General features: G+C 57.5%; 7 protein-coding genes across 7 annotated transcripts; all 7 read left to right on the forward strand.

Annotated features, from left to right (window-relative positions):
- The first annotated feature begins 28 nt into the window (after positions 1–28).
- On the forward strand, positions 29–2,191 carry C7974DRAFT_394163 (amidase signature domain-containing protein). Its single transcript, XM_046141851.1, has 3 exons — positions 29–620; positions 674–1,982; positions 2,034–2,191. Exons 1-3 carry the CDS (start codon positions 354–356, stop codon positions 2,147–2,149), a joined length of 1,692 nt encoding a protein of 563 aa, XP_045997031.1. The 5' UTR covers positions 29–353; the 3' UTR covers positions 2,150–2,191.
- Positions 2,192–2,404: 213 nt separating this feature from the next.
- On the forward strand, positions 2,405–4,695 carry C7974DRAFT_433905 (glycosyl hydrolase; the record flags this gene model as incomplete). Its single annotated transcript, XM_046144952.1, has 2 exons — positions 2,405–2,488; positions 2,767–4,695. The coding sequence occupies 2 exons, from the start codon at positions 2,405–2,407 to the stop codon at positions 4,693–4,695; spliced, it is 2,013 nt and encodes a 670-aa protein (XP_045997032.1).
- Positions 4,696–4,850: 155 nt separating this feature from the next.
- On the forward strand, positions 4,851–6,268 carry C7974DRAFT_453902 (uncharacterized protein; the record flags this gene model as incomplete). The annotated part of the gene is made up of 1 exon (XM_046145889.1): positions 4,851–6,268. A coding segment is annotated over one exon (1,290 nt), but the record flags the coding sequence as incomplete, so codon positions are not given.
- A 481-nt stretch (positions 6,269–6,749) lies between these two features.
- On the forward strand, positions 6,750–8,462 carry C7974DRAFT_413077 (uncharacterized protein; the record flags this gene model as incomplete). The annotated part of the gene is made up of 1 exon (XM_046143699.1): positions 6,750–8,462. The coding sequence occupies one exon, from the start codon at positions 6,750–6,752 to the stop codon at positions 8,460–8,462; it is 1,713 nt and encodes a 570-aa protein (XP_045997034.1).
- A 368-nt stretch (positions 8,463–8,830) lies between these two features.
- Positions 8,831–9,587, forward strand: C7974DRAFT_183921 (uncharacterized protein). Its single transcript, XM_046136424.1, has one exon. It carries the CDS (start codon positions 8,981–8,983, stop codon positions 9,497–9,499), a length of 519 nt encoding a protein of 172 aa, XP_045997035.1. The 5' UTR covers positions 8,831–8,980; the 3' UTR covers positions 9,500–9,587.
- Positions 9,588–11,242: 1,655 nt separating this feature from the next.
- C7974DRAFT_453906 (uncharacterized protein) lies at positions 11,243–12,219 on the forward strand (the record flags this gene model as incomplete). The annotated part of the gene is made up of 1 exon (XM_046145890.1): positions 11,243–12,219. The coding sequence occupies one exon, from the start codon at positions 11,243–11,245 to the stop codon at positions 11,849–11,851; it is 609 nt and encodes a 202-aa protein (XP_045997036.1). The 3' UTR covers positions 11,852–12,219.
- Positions 12,220–13,410: 1,191 nt separating this feature from the next.
- On the forward strand, positions 13,411–13,785 carry C7974DRAFT_413078 (uncharacterized protein; the record flags this gene model as incomplete). Its single annotated transcript, XM_046143700.1, has 1 exon — positions 13,411–13,785. One exon carries the CDS (start codon positions 13,411–13,413, stop codon positions 13,783–13,785), a length of 375 nt encoding a protein of 124 aa, XP_045997037.1.
- Between the last annotated feature and the right edge of the window lie 1,370 nt (positions 13,786–15,155).

Below are 15,155 nucleotides of genomic sequence, written 5' to 3' on the forward strand. Positions count from 1 at the left end.
TCATGCTCCGATTCTTTTGGGTTGTGGCTACGGAGGTATCAATGTATAATGTTTCCCTTTTACTTGCGAGTCTTTCTTTTCCGTGGGTTGTAAGAGCGTGTTGATGACGAAGGCGCCTTCCGCAGTTGGCGGCAGCTGTGTACCCCACAGTTGTGGAAGCTGCGCTGCTAGGGCGCCTCCAACTACCCCACCTCTCCAACTGATAGCCACATCAAGCGCCGGTTATCTGTCTCCAACTCGTACTACTTACCTCTGGCTTTCTCGTTGCCCATGCGACATTTCTACTTACCCTTCCTACTATTCTGAATTGTCAAGCACCTGTTGTTGTCACTCAAAAAATCAAGCGCGCCACCATGACGACATCTTGGCGTGATGCCGCGGCTAGGAAGCGCGAAGCTACCTCCGCGTTAATTCCGGTCGAGTGGCGAGTGGAGAACTTGCCATCTGTAAAAGAACAAGTTGATGTGACAGACTACATCAAGCAGTATCTATCTGAGGAAGAGTTGGAAATCACCGAAAGCGATGCAGATCAGATTGTTGAAAAGACCACATCGGGAGCATGGACTGCCGAAAAGGTCACACGTGCTTTCTGTCACAGAGCAGCGCTGGCACACCAATTGGTACCCACAACATGGTACATTCGACAATTGATCACACCTGCTGACCATCGCAGCTGAACTGTCTTCATGAAATCTTCTTCGATGCAGCCATAGATGATGCAAAGAAGCTTGATGCATACTTTGCCGAATACAAGCGACCAGCTGGTCCACTTCATGGTCTTCCCATCTCGCTCAAGGATCAATTCCATGTCAAAGATGTCGAGACAACTATGGGATACGTGGGGTGGATTGGTACCTTCGAGGGTAAGAAGGGTACCGGCAAGGAGAAGGTCTATGAAAGTGAGATGGTCCGAGAGTTGAGAGCGAGCGGTGCGGTGCTGTACTGCAAGACTAGTGTGCCACATACACTCATGTCTGGTGAGACTGTCAACAACATCATCGGCTATACACTCAATCCGAAGAACCGCAATCTGAGTAGCGGAGGCAGCTCAGGGGGTGAAGGAGCACTCGTTGGCATTCGCGGCTCACCAGTCGGGTTCGGGACTGACATAGGGGGCAGCATTAGGATCCCAGCCGCGTTCAACGGCCTTTATGGCCTACGTCCATCCACTGGGCGCCTACCATACCACGGTATGTCGAACTCGATGGATGGTCAGAACACCGTGCTGTCTGTCGTCGGTCCGCTCGGTACCACTGCAGCATCATTGCGTTTGGTCACAAAAGCTCTGCTCTCACAGCAGCCATGGTTGCACGATCCGATGGTACACGAGATTCCATGGCGGAGTGAAGAGGAAGAGAGTGTCCAGCAATTACTACAATTTGTTGGCGAAGCCGTACCAAAGGAGAAGAAACTGTCGTTTGGTATCCTTCACACCGATGGCGTTGTCAGCCCAACAGCGCCAATCCATCGTGCCATCGAAATTGTCTCCAAGGCTCTCAAATCTGCAGGCCACGAAGTCGTTGCCTGGGCACCACCCTCCCATAAGGTCTTGAACGATGCAGGCTTCAGGTCCTGGGTCTTTGATGGCGGCCGTGATGTGCGTGAGGCTTTCGCGCTGTCAGGTGAGCCGATGGCACCACAAGTATCTCTGTACCAGAATGAGATGAAGGAGTTTACTGCAACCGAGATCGCCGAAACGAACGTTCGAATGCGAGAGCTGAAGAAGGAGTACATGGAGTACTGGAACAGCACCGCAAAGGAGACGAGCACTGGCAGGCCTGTCGATGCTGTCATCTCGCCACTAGCACCGTGGCCTGCTGCCAGGCGGGAGAAGTACAAGTACTACGGCTACTCAACCTGGATCAATGCGCTCGACTATACGACTGTCGCGTTCCCCGTCACCAATGTTGATAAGTCTGTCGATGTCAAGAGCAGTGATTTCAAGCCACTGGATAATCAAGACCAGGAGATCCAAGACGACTGTATGTACCTCGCTGAAGGATTTAACTGTTCATATACTCACAATACTACAGATGACCCTGAGATCTATGATGGTGCACATGTTAGTCTACAGGTTGTGGGCAGGCGTTTACAGGAAGAGAAAATCCTAGCAATCGCCGAATACTTAGGCAAGTTAATCGGTAAATAGAATCTGGCTGCAAGCCCGTGAATGGATGTATCGACCTTGTTAGTTGCTGGCACTAGATCCATCAGCGAAGACTCGTGACACCCAGCAGCCTTGTTTTCGGCCAGCATTAAGCCGATATTCGGCAACCGCCACATTCTCGGCTAGATCGATCAAGGTTTACCCCATATTCCCCGGTTCTCCGCAGAAAAGAGCCTCCGCCCGGCGCACGACTTCAACACCCACTTCGGCGTTGTCGCCGATAGCATATCCCCCGCAATGTTTTCAGTGCGTGCGCCGAGGATCTGCGTCATCAGCAGACCAGATCAACAAAAACGTTTCTGCATTTGTGAACGTGTGTTCGTAAGTCTCGTGAAATGCTGTAAACTTAGATTGAATGTCTGGTCAGTTTCCTGTTCAGGTAGTCGTTCCTGGTGTCTGTCGGCACGAAGGATCACTTGTGCCCAGGAACAGACTCGGCATCTGGTATATGATGAGCGGGTTGTACGTGCAGGCTTCTTTTTTGCCAGGAACTGCTATCGGATCTTACTGCAGCCATGCGTGTAGTCGCTACTCTCTTTTCTGCCTGTGCAGCGGCTCTTGTGGCCAACGCCAGCCCCATCGAGATTCCTCGGAGTCAGGCAGCACAGCTTGATCCTTTTGAAGGCTATGTATTCGCCTACTTCACCAACAACACCAGGGCCGGCGAAAACATCTACTTGGCAGCCAGTAATGGCAACAACGCGCTGAGCTGGAGAGAGCTGAACAACGGCCAGCCCATCCTCAGATCAACACAGGGCACAAAGGGACTACGTGATCCCTTCCTTATCCGGTCACCCGATGGTGGCAAGTTCTTCCTCATTGCCACAGACTTGAGCATTGGGTCGGGTACATCTTGGGGAGCTGCCGTCTCCCAAGGTAGCTTGTACTTGGAGATCTGGGAGTCAACCGACCTCAAGACATGGTCCGCACAGCGACACGTCAAGGTCTCACCCAACACCGCCGGTAACACATGGGCACCTGAGGCATACTATGACCCTACGATCAATGCGTACGTTGTCTTCTGGGCTTCCTCGCTGTACGCAGAGAGCGATACAGCCCACACAGGACCCACCTACCACCGCATGTTGTACGCGACAACAACGGACTTTGTCACTTTCAGCGAGACCACGGTTTGGCAGGACGCCAGTATGTCGCGCATCGACTCGACCGTTATCCAGGAGGGAAGCAACTTCTATCGCTTCACCAAGGACGAGGGCGCCTCTGGAACAGGGTGCTCTGACATCATCCAAGAGCACTCTTCCTCGCTGCGCGCAACGCTCGAGTCGTGGACGCAGGACGCTGCCTGCATCGGCAAGGGCGCCGGAACCAGCGCCGTGGAGGGCCCGACTGTCTTCAAATCCAACCCTGGTGATGTCAATGGCGAGAAGTTCTACCTCTTTGTTGATGAGTACACTGGCCGTGGCTACATCCCCCTTGAGACAGCCGACATCTCCAAGCCGGCCTGGAAAGTATCGAGCTCGTACAGTCTCCCCAAGAGCCCTCGCCACGGAACTGTTATCCCTGTGACTGCAGCTGAGCTTAATTCGCTGACCTCGACGAGCGCAACTTCGGCAAAGAAGACACGCAACAGCAACAACATTGTCGCAAGGGACAGTCCTGTCCTGCCTGGCTACTACGCAGACCCCAACATTGCCGTCTTTGGCGACACCTACTACATCTACGCCACCACCGATGGAACTCCCGGCTGGGGCGGAAACACATTCTACGTCTGGTCCTCCCCCGATCTTGTTACCTGGACACGTGCTGAGACGCCTTTCCTCACACTCGACGGTGCAGCGGGCAACGTACCCTGGGCTGTCGGCAACGCATGGGCACCCACCGTCATCGAGCGCGATGGCAAGTACTACTTCTACTTCAGCGGACACAACGCGGAGTACAACAGAAAGACCATCGGCGTTGCCGTCGCAGACTCGCCGCTTGGTCCCTTCACAGCACAGCCCCAGGCTTTCATCTTGAACAACGAGGCACTCAAGACCGGCCAGGCCATTGATCCCGCGGCTTTCCAGGACCCCACGACCGGAAAGTACTACATCTTCTGGGGTAACGGAACACCCGCACTTTACGCCGAGCTTTCGGATGACATGCTGTCGCTCAAGATTGATACACTGCGCGAGATCCCTGGGCTTGTGGACTTCCGTGAAGGCATCTTCGTCAACTACCGCGACGGCATCTTCCACCTCACCTACTCGATCGACGACACGAGGTCTGAGAACTACCGCGTGGGATACGCCACGAGCGCCAGTGTTAAGGGGCCGTGGACCTACCAGGGAGTCATCCTGCAGAAGGATGTGGCGCAGGGCATTCTGGCTACCGGCCACAGCTCGATCATCCAAGTGCCTGGCACTGATGATTGGTACATTGCGTACCACCGCTTCGGCATTCCCGGTGGAAACGGGACGATGAGGGAGACGACGATCGACAGGGTGTACTTCGATGAGGCGGGGCTGATCAAGCCTGTTGTGCCGACACTGGAGAGTGTTGCGCCTGCTCCTGTTCCTGTATACTAGGTAGTATGATTGACGACGAATGACAATGATCGAGTTCAGACTTTCACACGCCGTTGCGTGTTTGCCATGGCTGAAGTGAAGTGAAGAGATAAGTGGGGCATAGCGTGCCTGCCTTTCAGCAGCTGCGCAAGTTCACCTTGCCCAGCAACTCCCAAGTTCACTCTCAACTCACCTTCGCTCTTTCAGGTGACGACTGCAAGGCTGTCGTTCTCCAACATTGCTCAACGCGTCTCCTTCTGTACAATTTCCTCACAACACCTTTACAAACAAACATACGTCAACACCATCTCAAGAGAGCAACAGCCGCAATGCTAGCAGGCAATAGTAGCACCACAATTTCCGCGCCAAGCAAGCATGACACAGCGAAGAAGTGGTTGCACAACCGGCTATGGAAGCCAGCATCGCGGCAGTTCCTGAGGAGTGATGGTGATGGCGGAGTGAGGGGAAAGTTCTCGGTGGAGCGGCCACAGACAGCGCCATCAAGCGGAAGGGAAGCTCCGAATACCGTACCTCCAGTACCGCAGATACCCATCATGGAGCTGCCCTCGCCGCGTCTCGCCGTCTACCCACCAGCTCGCCCACCACGGCCAGACTCTGGTATGATCAGGGATGTCAACGCATGGCTAGATGCAAGCAGCAACGCACCACCACCACAACTTATGAGCGGGCTGCCATACTGGCGATCCACTTCTACACTCGCTCCTACCACAGCGCCGGGAATGCAGTTCGCTATCCCTATCGTGCGGGAGCCAGAACCCAGTCGACCCTTGACACCTTCAGGTCAGCAAATGAAGTCGATGTGTCGTCGTGGCGCGAAGAAAGTGCAAGCCAAGATGCCGTCCCTCCTACGCACAACATCCCAACGGGCTGCCGCTTGTAAGCACGTCAACCGCCGCTCGGCCTCGATGCCCCTGCTGGCGATCGCGTACGAACAGACACGACAAGCTGCTCCACCCAAGAACCTGACGAGATCCAGATCGTCCCTGCTTGCGTCGGCGCGGACGTCGGGTTCTAAATCGCCTACAGAGGAACAAGCGCTGCTGTCAACCGGCCAGCCCTCAGGTGAGCTCCCGGTGCTGGGCAGCACGAGGATGGGCGTAGCTTTCAGCGGTGGTGAGAGACGGACAGATCGACGCAGGAATGCTACGCTCAGACAGATGACCCGTAGCGGAGAGAGCACACGTCCGTCGACTGCGGGTGCGTACCTCAGTCAAGACGGTTCCATGAACGACTTGTCTTTGTCTGAAGTACCGACCTACTCCTCGGGCCCTGCCCCGCCATCATACTGCTCACGCACTGTTTCAGTCAGGACGACCTCCTCGTTTGGCTGTGTGGACGGGATCAGCGCTTCGCAGAGGCAAATCAGCCAGCAGCGCGCCGCCATGAGGAACCGCGGCGTCAGAGGTCGGGTGAGGGAACTGCGTAAGATTTTCCAGGGCGAATAGACATTGTCTCTCAAGCGAGAACAAAGGCAGAGGGATGTGACACGCGCAGAGAAGCCACGATGACGCGCGATTTCACATGTAAGATTTACACTGCATGCTTCCTCGTCGGTTACGTTAGGCGATGGCACTAGCTGGGCGGCTATGCGGCACACGGAGGGTAGCAATCAGCGCAGTAAAGTCACGTAGATTCGCAAATGCATAGCAATCAGACCAGATGTTTGTGCATGGATGAAGTCGGTGAAGTGAGAGACGCAGCGACGTTGCCCAGGCGGGCGTGACGTTGCACGGCCCGCTCACCGAGAGCCGGATTCAGCATAGCCGAGCGGCCGACGACGGCGGTGCGGTTGCTGATTTGGCGACGCCCATGTTGCAGCAGCCTCGCACCATTGGCCCTCAACGTGGCAGACGCTGTACCACCGGCATCGCACCAACGCAGCAATTGAGCCCCATGGGCGTCCGCTGAAGAGCCCGCTGAAGTGTCACTCAAGTGCCCGCTGAAGTGCCCGCTCCGTCAGCGCCGGCCTCAGACACGCAGCGCGACGCGCACCCTCGAGCCGCCGCCCTTCATATCCCCACGACGGCCTCCCGCGCGACATGGCCGAATCCAGCATGGCCTCGCCCGAGCAGGCTACGGCTTCACGGCCCAAGCGACCGGCACCGATGACGAGGCAGTCGAGCAGCCAGTCGCACATTTCGCAGAGCCCGTCGGAGAAGGGGCACCACCGGCCGCAGCAGCACAAGGTGACGCACCGCCATGTCGCGGGCGGGCGCATGCAGCGCACCATGTCGGCGGGCAAGAACCTGGGCAAGTTCAACAAAGCCGCGCAGCAGCAGCCGCCGCCGCAGTCGCAGCCGCAGACACCACAAGCCGAGGAGGGCCGTCACCACCGCCGCTCGCAGTCGGGCGCCTCGCTGTCCGCGCCCAGCAGCCCGCGGCCCGGCTTCAAGCGCAATGCCTCGTCGGGCGCCATCATGCGCCATAACCCGCAGGCCCACGCCGGCGGCCTGCGCAAGAACCACTCGAGCGGCCACCTGGTCGGCAAGGCCAAGGGCGGCAAGTCGTCCAAGGACCTCGCCCTGATGAAGGCCAAGCTGGGCAATCCCGCCCGCTCGCGCCAGGCCTCGCCCGAGGAGCGGCCCATTGTGCACTTTGACGTCGGGGACGAGGCGGGCGAGGAGGAGGAGGAGGAGGGCGGGTGGACCGAGGAGAGCGCGTCGCAGTCGCCCAACACGACCCGCTCCAACACGCGCTCCAACTCGGTGGCCGCCGAGGCCCAGCGCGTGGTGGACGATGCGACCGAGAGCAATACGCGCGCGAACGCCGGAGACACGTCGCCCGCGCTGCCCCCGCAGGCACAGGCACTGCCCGACCGCACGCGCGCGCCCCCGCCCGCGAGCAGAGCTGCCTCGTCCACACACTCGCGGCCGCCGGACGCCGACCTGATCACCTCGCGCCTGCTCCAGCGCAGCGCCTCGCACACGGTCGTCGCCCCGCAGTCGTCGTCTGTCTCGGCCACCGTCGCCTCGACCGCCGGCCGCGGGCACCAGCTCAGCACCAGCGTGGGCAGCACCCTCGTCGACACGCCCGGCCGCGACCTCGTGTCGCGCTTCATGGACGGCGACGGCTCGGCCGGCACCCCGCACGACGGCAGCTACATGCCCGGCCGCCGCGTGTCCAAGGAGAACGAGGGCGCTCTCGACAAGAGCAAGCGCAACCGCTCCATGCCCAACTTCGGCGACACCGACGACGCCGACGGCGCAGACACACCCACGCGCCCGCAGTCTGTCAAGTCCGGCGCCACCACCCCCAACCTCTTTCCCCCCATCAACAACCGCACCCAGAACAAACTGCTCCTGCAGCGCGCCGCCTCCGCCATCGAGCCCCACGCCCCCGTCCCCGCCATCCTCCGCACCGGCGGCCCCTCCTTCCACAACATTGGCCTGTCCTACCCCGGCGAAGGCCGCCTCGACCCTCGCCTGCAGCAGCAGTTCAACCACGTCGCCATCGAGTACAAAGTTATCCAGCGCTACCGCAATCCGCTCGCCGACAGCATCCTGCGCGTCCAGCAGATGCCCGGTATGCTGCGCAAGCTGCGCGCCACCCGGCCCACCAGCACAAACGGCGCCAGCGGGCTCGGCTTCAGCACGCTGAGCTCGAGTATCAACGAGGCGCCCGACACGGACGGCGCGGGGAGCCGCCGCAGTAGATCGAGTTTCGAGCACGACGAGGGCGCGGCGAGTGCAGAGGAGAGGCCGCGGAACGAGGCCGAGGAGCTGTGCAGGCGCATGTGGGACAGCGCGGAGATAGTCGGCGGCGATTGAGATGCATTGGCCCGTACTCTCACTGGACATTGGAGCTTGGCGTTGGAGACTCGCGCTGGCCCGGCGCCAGATTGGCAGGAGCTTGCCCTCACGGAGAAGGCCTCGACACCGTCGCACCCGCGCTGTTCCCGCACCCTCGCTGCACCGCCGCGACGACGCACCCGCACTGCCGCCTCTACACTCGATACTCGACGCAACGCGACGCCGTCCGTTATCCATCGCTCACTCTTCTTCACCACCCTCCACCGCGCCCGCCCTGCTTCTTCCCAGCACAGCGAGCGAGCGAGCGAGCGTCCCTCCACACTTTCATCATCTTGTACACTACTTATCGCGCGATACCACGGCATCTGAGCGGGCGGGACGGGAACCTCACAGCCGCGAGTGCTTGGAGCCCGGGTGGTCTAGCAGGCGCACCTGGCGTTGGGATTGGAGCGGCGTTGACACGGCTCCTTGGTGGGTTTCGCAGTCGTTTTCACGGTCGGCTTTGGGGCGAGGTTACGGCGGTTTATGGGCGGTTTATGGGCGGTTTTTCACAGGTGGGGTTTTTTGGGGGAGGTAGGAAAGGGCTGCGCAGGTTGGTGACTGGGGGCGTAATGACGACGAGTGTGGTTCGTGAGAATTCATTGCAATTTCTAGTTTGCTCGCTTGTGCTGCTGGTTTCTTCGTTGAGGGGGTTGTGGGGGGGCGGCGTGTGTGCGTGTAAGGACCCGACTTCGACTGCGGCGCTGAGTCTGGCTCTGGTTCTGCTTCTGATTCTGATTCGAACTACATCTTTGCACTGCGACTACGGTTCTCAGTCTGCTTGCCAGCCGGATTCTGGGTTTGCTTCTGGGTTTGCTTCCGCTTCTGCTTCCAACACCGACACCGACACCGACACTGACACCACTACCGCCAACAAACACCGTCCAACCCGCCGCCCCCAGCCTACGCACACACACGCCATATCCGCATACCCACAGCACACTAGTCCGGAGATCTGTGCTTACGTACGCGCGAGTCTGCAGCTCTGCCTAGTATCAGATCAGTATCAGTACTAGTATCAGAATCTCGTGTGTACCGCAGACGACGGGGTTTGCTGGGGACGGGCGGGCGAGCTTTGTGTCCGTACCGTACTGCTTCGACGGCCTTGTGGTGTCGCTGTGGGGGTGTGGTGCTGCTGTGGGTTTGAGTTGGCAGTGCGGTGTTGTGATACCACGCCTTTGCGCAGCTCGTGATGATGCCACGGCGTTCTCACGCTTTGGGTCTTGCTGTTGTGCAGCGCTGGTTATCTTGTATGCACTGTTGGCGATTGTGCCTCTCTGTGCTGTTGCTGCGTTGTGTAGGTCGAGTACTTGGGTGTTTGGGTGTTTGCTGGTTTAGTGTTCAGCGTTCATTTCTCAATACATGGATGTCTCGCATATCCTATCTGGATGGTGTCCTATTATATCTTAGGTGTTTATTGTGTTCTGTCGTACACATGTGTTCTGGTGCATGTTCAGTGTGCGATCCTCCGAACTGTCTTCTATTCTGGAGCTTGTCCCCCGATCTGTCCCTGTATCTTCCTCGGTGAAGGGGGAGCAAGGAAAGAGGGGAACAAGTACGGCAGATCGAAGGAGAGCAGTGCAACGTGTGTCAGAATATCTCTACACTCCTCCCTCTCGCGATCCAGGTCGGCTGCACATCGCACGCATCACCATTCTAATATACTGCCGTCGATTGTTGTCAACGAGTGACTGATTAGGAATGAGAATGACTAAACTTATTGCAGCAGTGGCCATTGATCAGCGTAGATTGTTGATATTCCTTGTAGAAAGATGGGCGAGCAGACTGGGACAACCCTCCAACCATCCTAAATCTTTTCCATCACTCGATTGCCCGTCGGTGATGGTAGGATGCAGTACCGCCCAGTCAGGCTCAGATAACATCACAAAGAATCCGCTACTCACGCTCCTTCGACACTGCACCAAACACCCAGAGCGTGGGGCTACGCTGTGTCCTTGTGCCTCCAAGTCTCCATGTCCATGATCTCGTGATCTTCACGTATCGGGTGGGGACTGCGCTCGTGACCAGGACTTGCTTTTGCTTCTCGATTTGCTTTTGTCCTGGCTCTCGTGCCAACATCTAGTGTTACCTACATTCGCTGTTAAACGTGCCTTTGCTTTTGCTCTAGGCTTGCTTTTGACGTGGATACGAGCCATTGGTTACATGTCTTTATTTCGAGGCACTTCGGTATCGCGGATCTACTCCAGGAGATGTGACAGGAAAGGCAGTCTACGATGCCGTTTGTTGGCTACTTGCCACTTCTGGACTCATTTACCCACCCACCCAACATAGGGAAAGTCGTTGCAATACACATAGTGGCAAGAACATCTTGCGCCTTTCTCAGATAGGATTGTCTCATATCCGTAGTCTCTCGGCATGAGGATTTAGAGCCTCGGGTAGGAAATTCGAGATGCTGCTGCAGTGATAATTACAACTGGTCTGCTTGGCAAGGGCACCAAGGAATGAATGAAGGAGTGAACGGTAGCAGTGCACAAAGCGTCTCGGCCTCATTGTACAAATGGAAATTCGCACGAGCAAAGGATTTACCAGCACCTCCCTAGTACGTAGATTCTCCGCGCGCGTCCAGAGATGACACAAGAGTAAAACAATGAGCAGGTACGAGGCAAGGGCCAATCGCAGCGCTGGAATTTGCTTCATTTCTTCAAGATCATGCCGGACGCGCTCATTCGCCGGTCCGCCTTACTTTACGAGATTCGATGCTCTGCGCTGACACAAACGGATTGTAAGTCTGGCACCCAATGAGCGTCGTGCCATTCAAGTCGCCAGCACTTTTCGCGCCGAGGTTAAGCTCGCAAACCACCGCATCACAACGATGTCGCTGCCCAGACACCAGAGTCATTCGCAGGTGCCTGATGATGCTGCAGCGCGCTACTGCAGTCGATCACCTCGAAGCGAGACCTACTGCAGACGTTGAGGATCTCACACCGAACCCACACGCAGAGTTTGCGAACAAAGTCTTTGCAGGATTTGATGGCACACGCGGTTCTTTGCGCCTTGCTTGCCACAGCGAGGTGGTTCTCGTGGGCGGGGGCGGGAACGGGAGAACACTTCGACGACCGGTAAGGGCCTTCACTCGGGGAGTGGGCGGCCAATCAGCGCGCGATCGCAAAGCTTTTACAGATTCTGCTGCGCGTGCCGGATACGTCCTTGCTGGCCCTCAACGCTCTGCGAGAGTCGCTGCAAGGGCTGGAAACCTTCGCATGGCGGTCAGCCTGGAGATGACCACGTCAGTCAAAGCCCTTCCTTGCACTCGTGTATGCGCACGCGAGCTGTTGCTGACCGGATACGCTGGTTGTCACTGGGTCCACGTTGCCGGCGGGCCTACTACTGCAGAGACATCACGGTAAGGGCCTTCTAGTCACCGGCAAATCCACAATTCCAACTCACCAATCGCACACTGAGCGCATGTTCTAGCGTCGACTGGAGGGTTGTCCTTTCCTCGGCGACGTTGGGGCTGCTGCGTATTGTTGAGACGTAGTAGCCTAGCCAGCGCGTTGTAAGACCCTGGTGTACCTGATGAACTGCTGGAGTACGTACTCTATACTCTTGGTCGCAGCGCCGCAATAGCATTGTAAATCTGCCGACAAAGCAGCGCTGGCATGGCGGCATCACGTCAATCTTCAAGGGCGCAGTCGATGAAAATTGACGTGATGCCGCCGAGGTTTGTCGGTCTGGCCATCGGCTTCTCGAAAAGCAGCGCACTCCACGCAATGGGGTCTGAAAAGCAGCGGGTCGGCAACTCTACCGCGAGCCTACCACGTAGTCTGGTGTGGAGATCCGGCACTCAACGCCAGTCCAAGGTCAACTCTCCCGAGCCTTTACTCATCCGCCTACGTATCGATTGCGGAGTGGCTGCTGCAAGACCAGTAGGAACAGGCTTTTGGTCAAACGACGCAAAACCTTCAGTGCACTCGCCGTGACGATGATCCAATGTTGGAAGTGTAGCCGGCGTACCTGAGTGGCTGAGACAGGGAGTGCGACAAAACCACGTTGGTTGCCGCTTCAACTCAGGCACCGCGCTCTGATTGGCCAATATCCATGTTGTGCCCGCGGCTATACTGAGCCAGTGCGAACAGGGCCAGACACCGCGACGGACAGCGTTCCACGATGCCACGTCGAGCGAGAAGCACTGGGCTTGGGTCGCAGTCCCACGATGTTGGCGAGGTCGTGGCCGCCGCCGTGTCTGAGGCCGCCTGGTCACGATTCGCGCACCCATGTTTCATTGCCTGAACACAACGGTCATGGTGCAACGGGGGGTGATAGCTGAGTCTGGACGAGAGCGTTGATGAGCGACAAGGATGCAACAGGGTCGCAGTGATTGCCGTTGGTGAGGAGATGCGGCGCATTCCAGCGTTGCCTGGGAACAGCTCGCAGAATGCGCGAGATGAGGTCAGCGACGCAAGAGCAGCGCAAGGTTGGGCCGGGAAGATTCCAGCGTGCAGCGTGCAGAAGATTTGCCGTGCGCCGTCGCCCGCAGCAGATCGGGTGGCTAGACTGGTTCTTGTCAGGCACAGCCGGTGTTTGCTTGGCCCCTCGAGCCATCCTGGTAAGCGTTAGCGTACGCCGCTGTGTGAAATGAGATTCTGGCGCGGGCGGGTCGCAATTTCCTTTAAACTTGAGCACGATTCCTCGCACCTGCGTTTTACTCCAAACGCCTCCACTCTCTCAAAACACTTAACTTTACCGTCAAGCTGTGCCTTGCACCCACGCTCATTGCTAGCACCACTGTCTCTACGACTCCACATATCACTGCTGCCGCATCCTCCTTTTGCGCAACATCACCAGCCAACTTACCAAGACACTATACAACACATACGAGACCTGTCTCTATCACTTTCACTTGAAAGCATTCCAGTCAACGACTTGATATCCACCAACTTCCAACCAATCCAACACATCAAGCACCATGCGTTCCTTCCAGGCCGTCATCGTCTTCCTCTTTGCGCTCGTCGCCGGCGTCTTCGCTGCCGAGACTGAGTCCTACGACGCCACCGTCTACATCACCTCAACTGTCTACCGCGTCAACACCGTCACCATGTCTGGCTCCGCTCCCAGCAGTGCCGCCAACTCGACCACCACCATCACTGCGCCCAGCTACGCCGCCCCCTCTGTCACCAGCGCCTACGGCACCGGCAACAGCACTGGCACTGGCGCCATCATCAAGCCCACTGGTAACGCGACCACGCCCGCCACTCCCGAGTTCACCGGCGCCGCATCCAGCCTGAATGCGCCCGCGCTCGTCGCTGCGCTCGCCGCTGGTCTTGGCTTCCTCGTCCTGTAAAGTTGACTCTGCTGCTTAATCCACCACTTGGCATTGTCAACACTCCAAGTGCTGGTCAGGCAACGCCGAGTGCTTTCACGAGTTACGACCTTCTCTTCTTCTTGCAACTTACCCACTATTACCTTCACTTCTGTTGCACACACATTCCCAACTTGGGCCCAAATCACTACCGCCATTGTAATCACATTCTCATTGTTTGAAACGATTGACGAACGCGATATCCTTGGTTTTCGTTGAGGTCTATACATACTTTCCTTTCATACCCCCGGTCTAGTGTAGACCACCCTTTTACATTACGCGCGCAACAAAGACGCTGCTCGCATCTGCGAAGAAGCATTCTTTCTAAGATTGGAGGCGATGAAACACGGTCTGCCAGCCAGACACCTCCTTCACTTCCCGCAGTCTGTCACTGACGCGCCTTTCTCTGGTGGAGCTGGAGTTTGGAGATACCCTTTTGGACGGAATACCCCCTTGTTCTCCAGTATCTATTGGATTGCATTTGTTTTGCTTGGAGGAATTAGTAGGATTAGTGTAAACGCTTGATCTCATCAAGCAGCCCGAGACAACCAGCTATCAACCCCCTGGTCATAGGCCGAGAAATACAGACGTTCACTACAAACATTGCCCCTTTTGCAGCCCGTTTCCCCCACCATGAAATTCTCACGATCCCCGCTCAGCAACTCATGCCCGCGGCTCTAAGCGCCGCACACCACCACCCACCTTCCCCAAGCAGCCCATCTCATTTCCCAAGCAAGGCTGGAGACAAAGCCAGAAGCCCGCACTGCCTCGCCCTGCCCCGAGCTCTCTTACACGCAAATCTTTTCCCTTGTCAGCAGCGCGCTGACCACACTTTCTTTGTGACCCCTGGAACGCCCTTACTCGCTTTCTTCCGCGACTGTCGTGGGCTCAGGCTGGCCTGCGCACGGCGATTCAAACACCTCGCGTGCTGCGGCGCAGAATCGCGTGTGGTTTCGCCGGTCTTGGTATGTTTGACGCGGGTGCCTTATTTCGTTTGGACACAGTCCCAAAAAGCACCCAGTTGCACGTGACACGCTGTGCTGTCAGTCGACATGCAGTGAAGTATTGGTGTACACCCACAGTCGCGCCGCTCGGCACGACAACAAACACCGCAAGTCCGCACCCGACACCCCAATCCAGCCTTCCACTCACCGCATCGCAGCGCACCGCCGCACCGCATCCCCGACCCCACTCTTGCACGCTGTCGCGGTGTAGGAAGCCACCCGACCGTCCCTGCGCGTTTCCGAGCCCACACAAACAACGCCCAGAGGTTGCTACAACACAACCTGCGTGCCGGTGCCGTGCATGGCCGTCTGTGCGGACTCCACTGTGGGCCGGCATCGGCCGAGTAC

This window comes from Boeremia exigua (assembly GCF_020726555.1).
Source record: "Boeremia exigua strain MPI-SDFR-AT-0100 chromosome Unknown C7974scaffold_6, whole genome shotgun sequence".
NCBI lineage: Eukaryota > Fungi > Ascomycota > Dothideomycetes > Pleosporales > Didymellaceae > Boeremia > Boeremia exigua.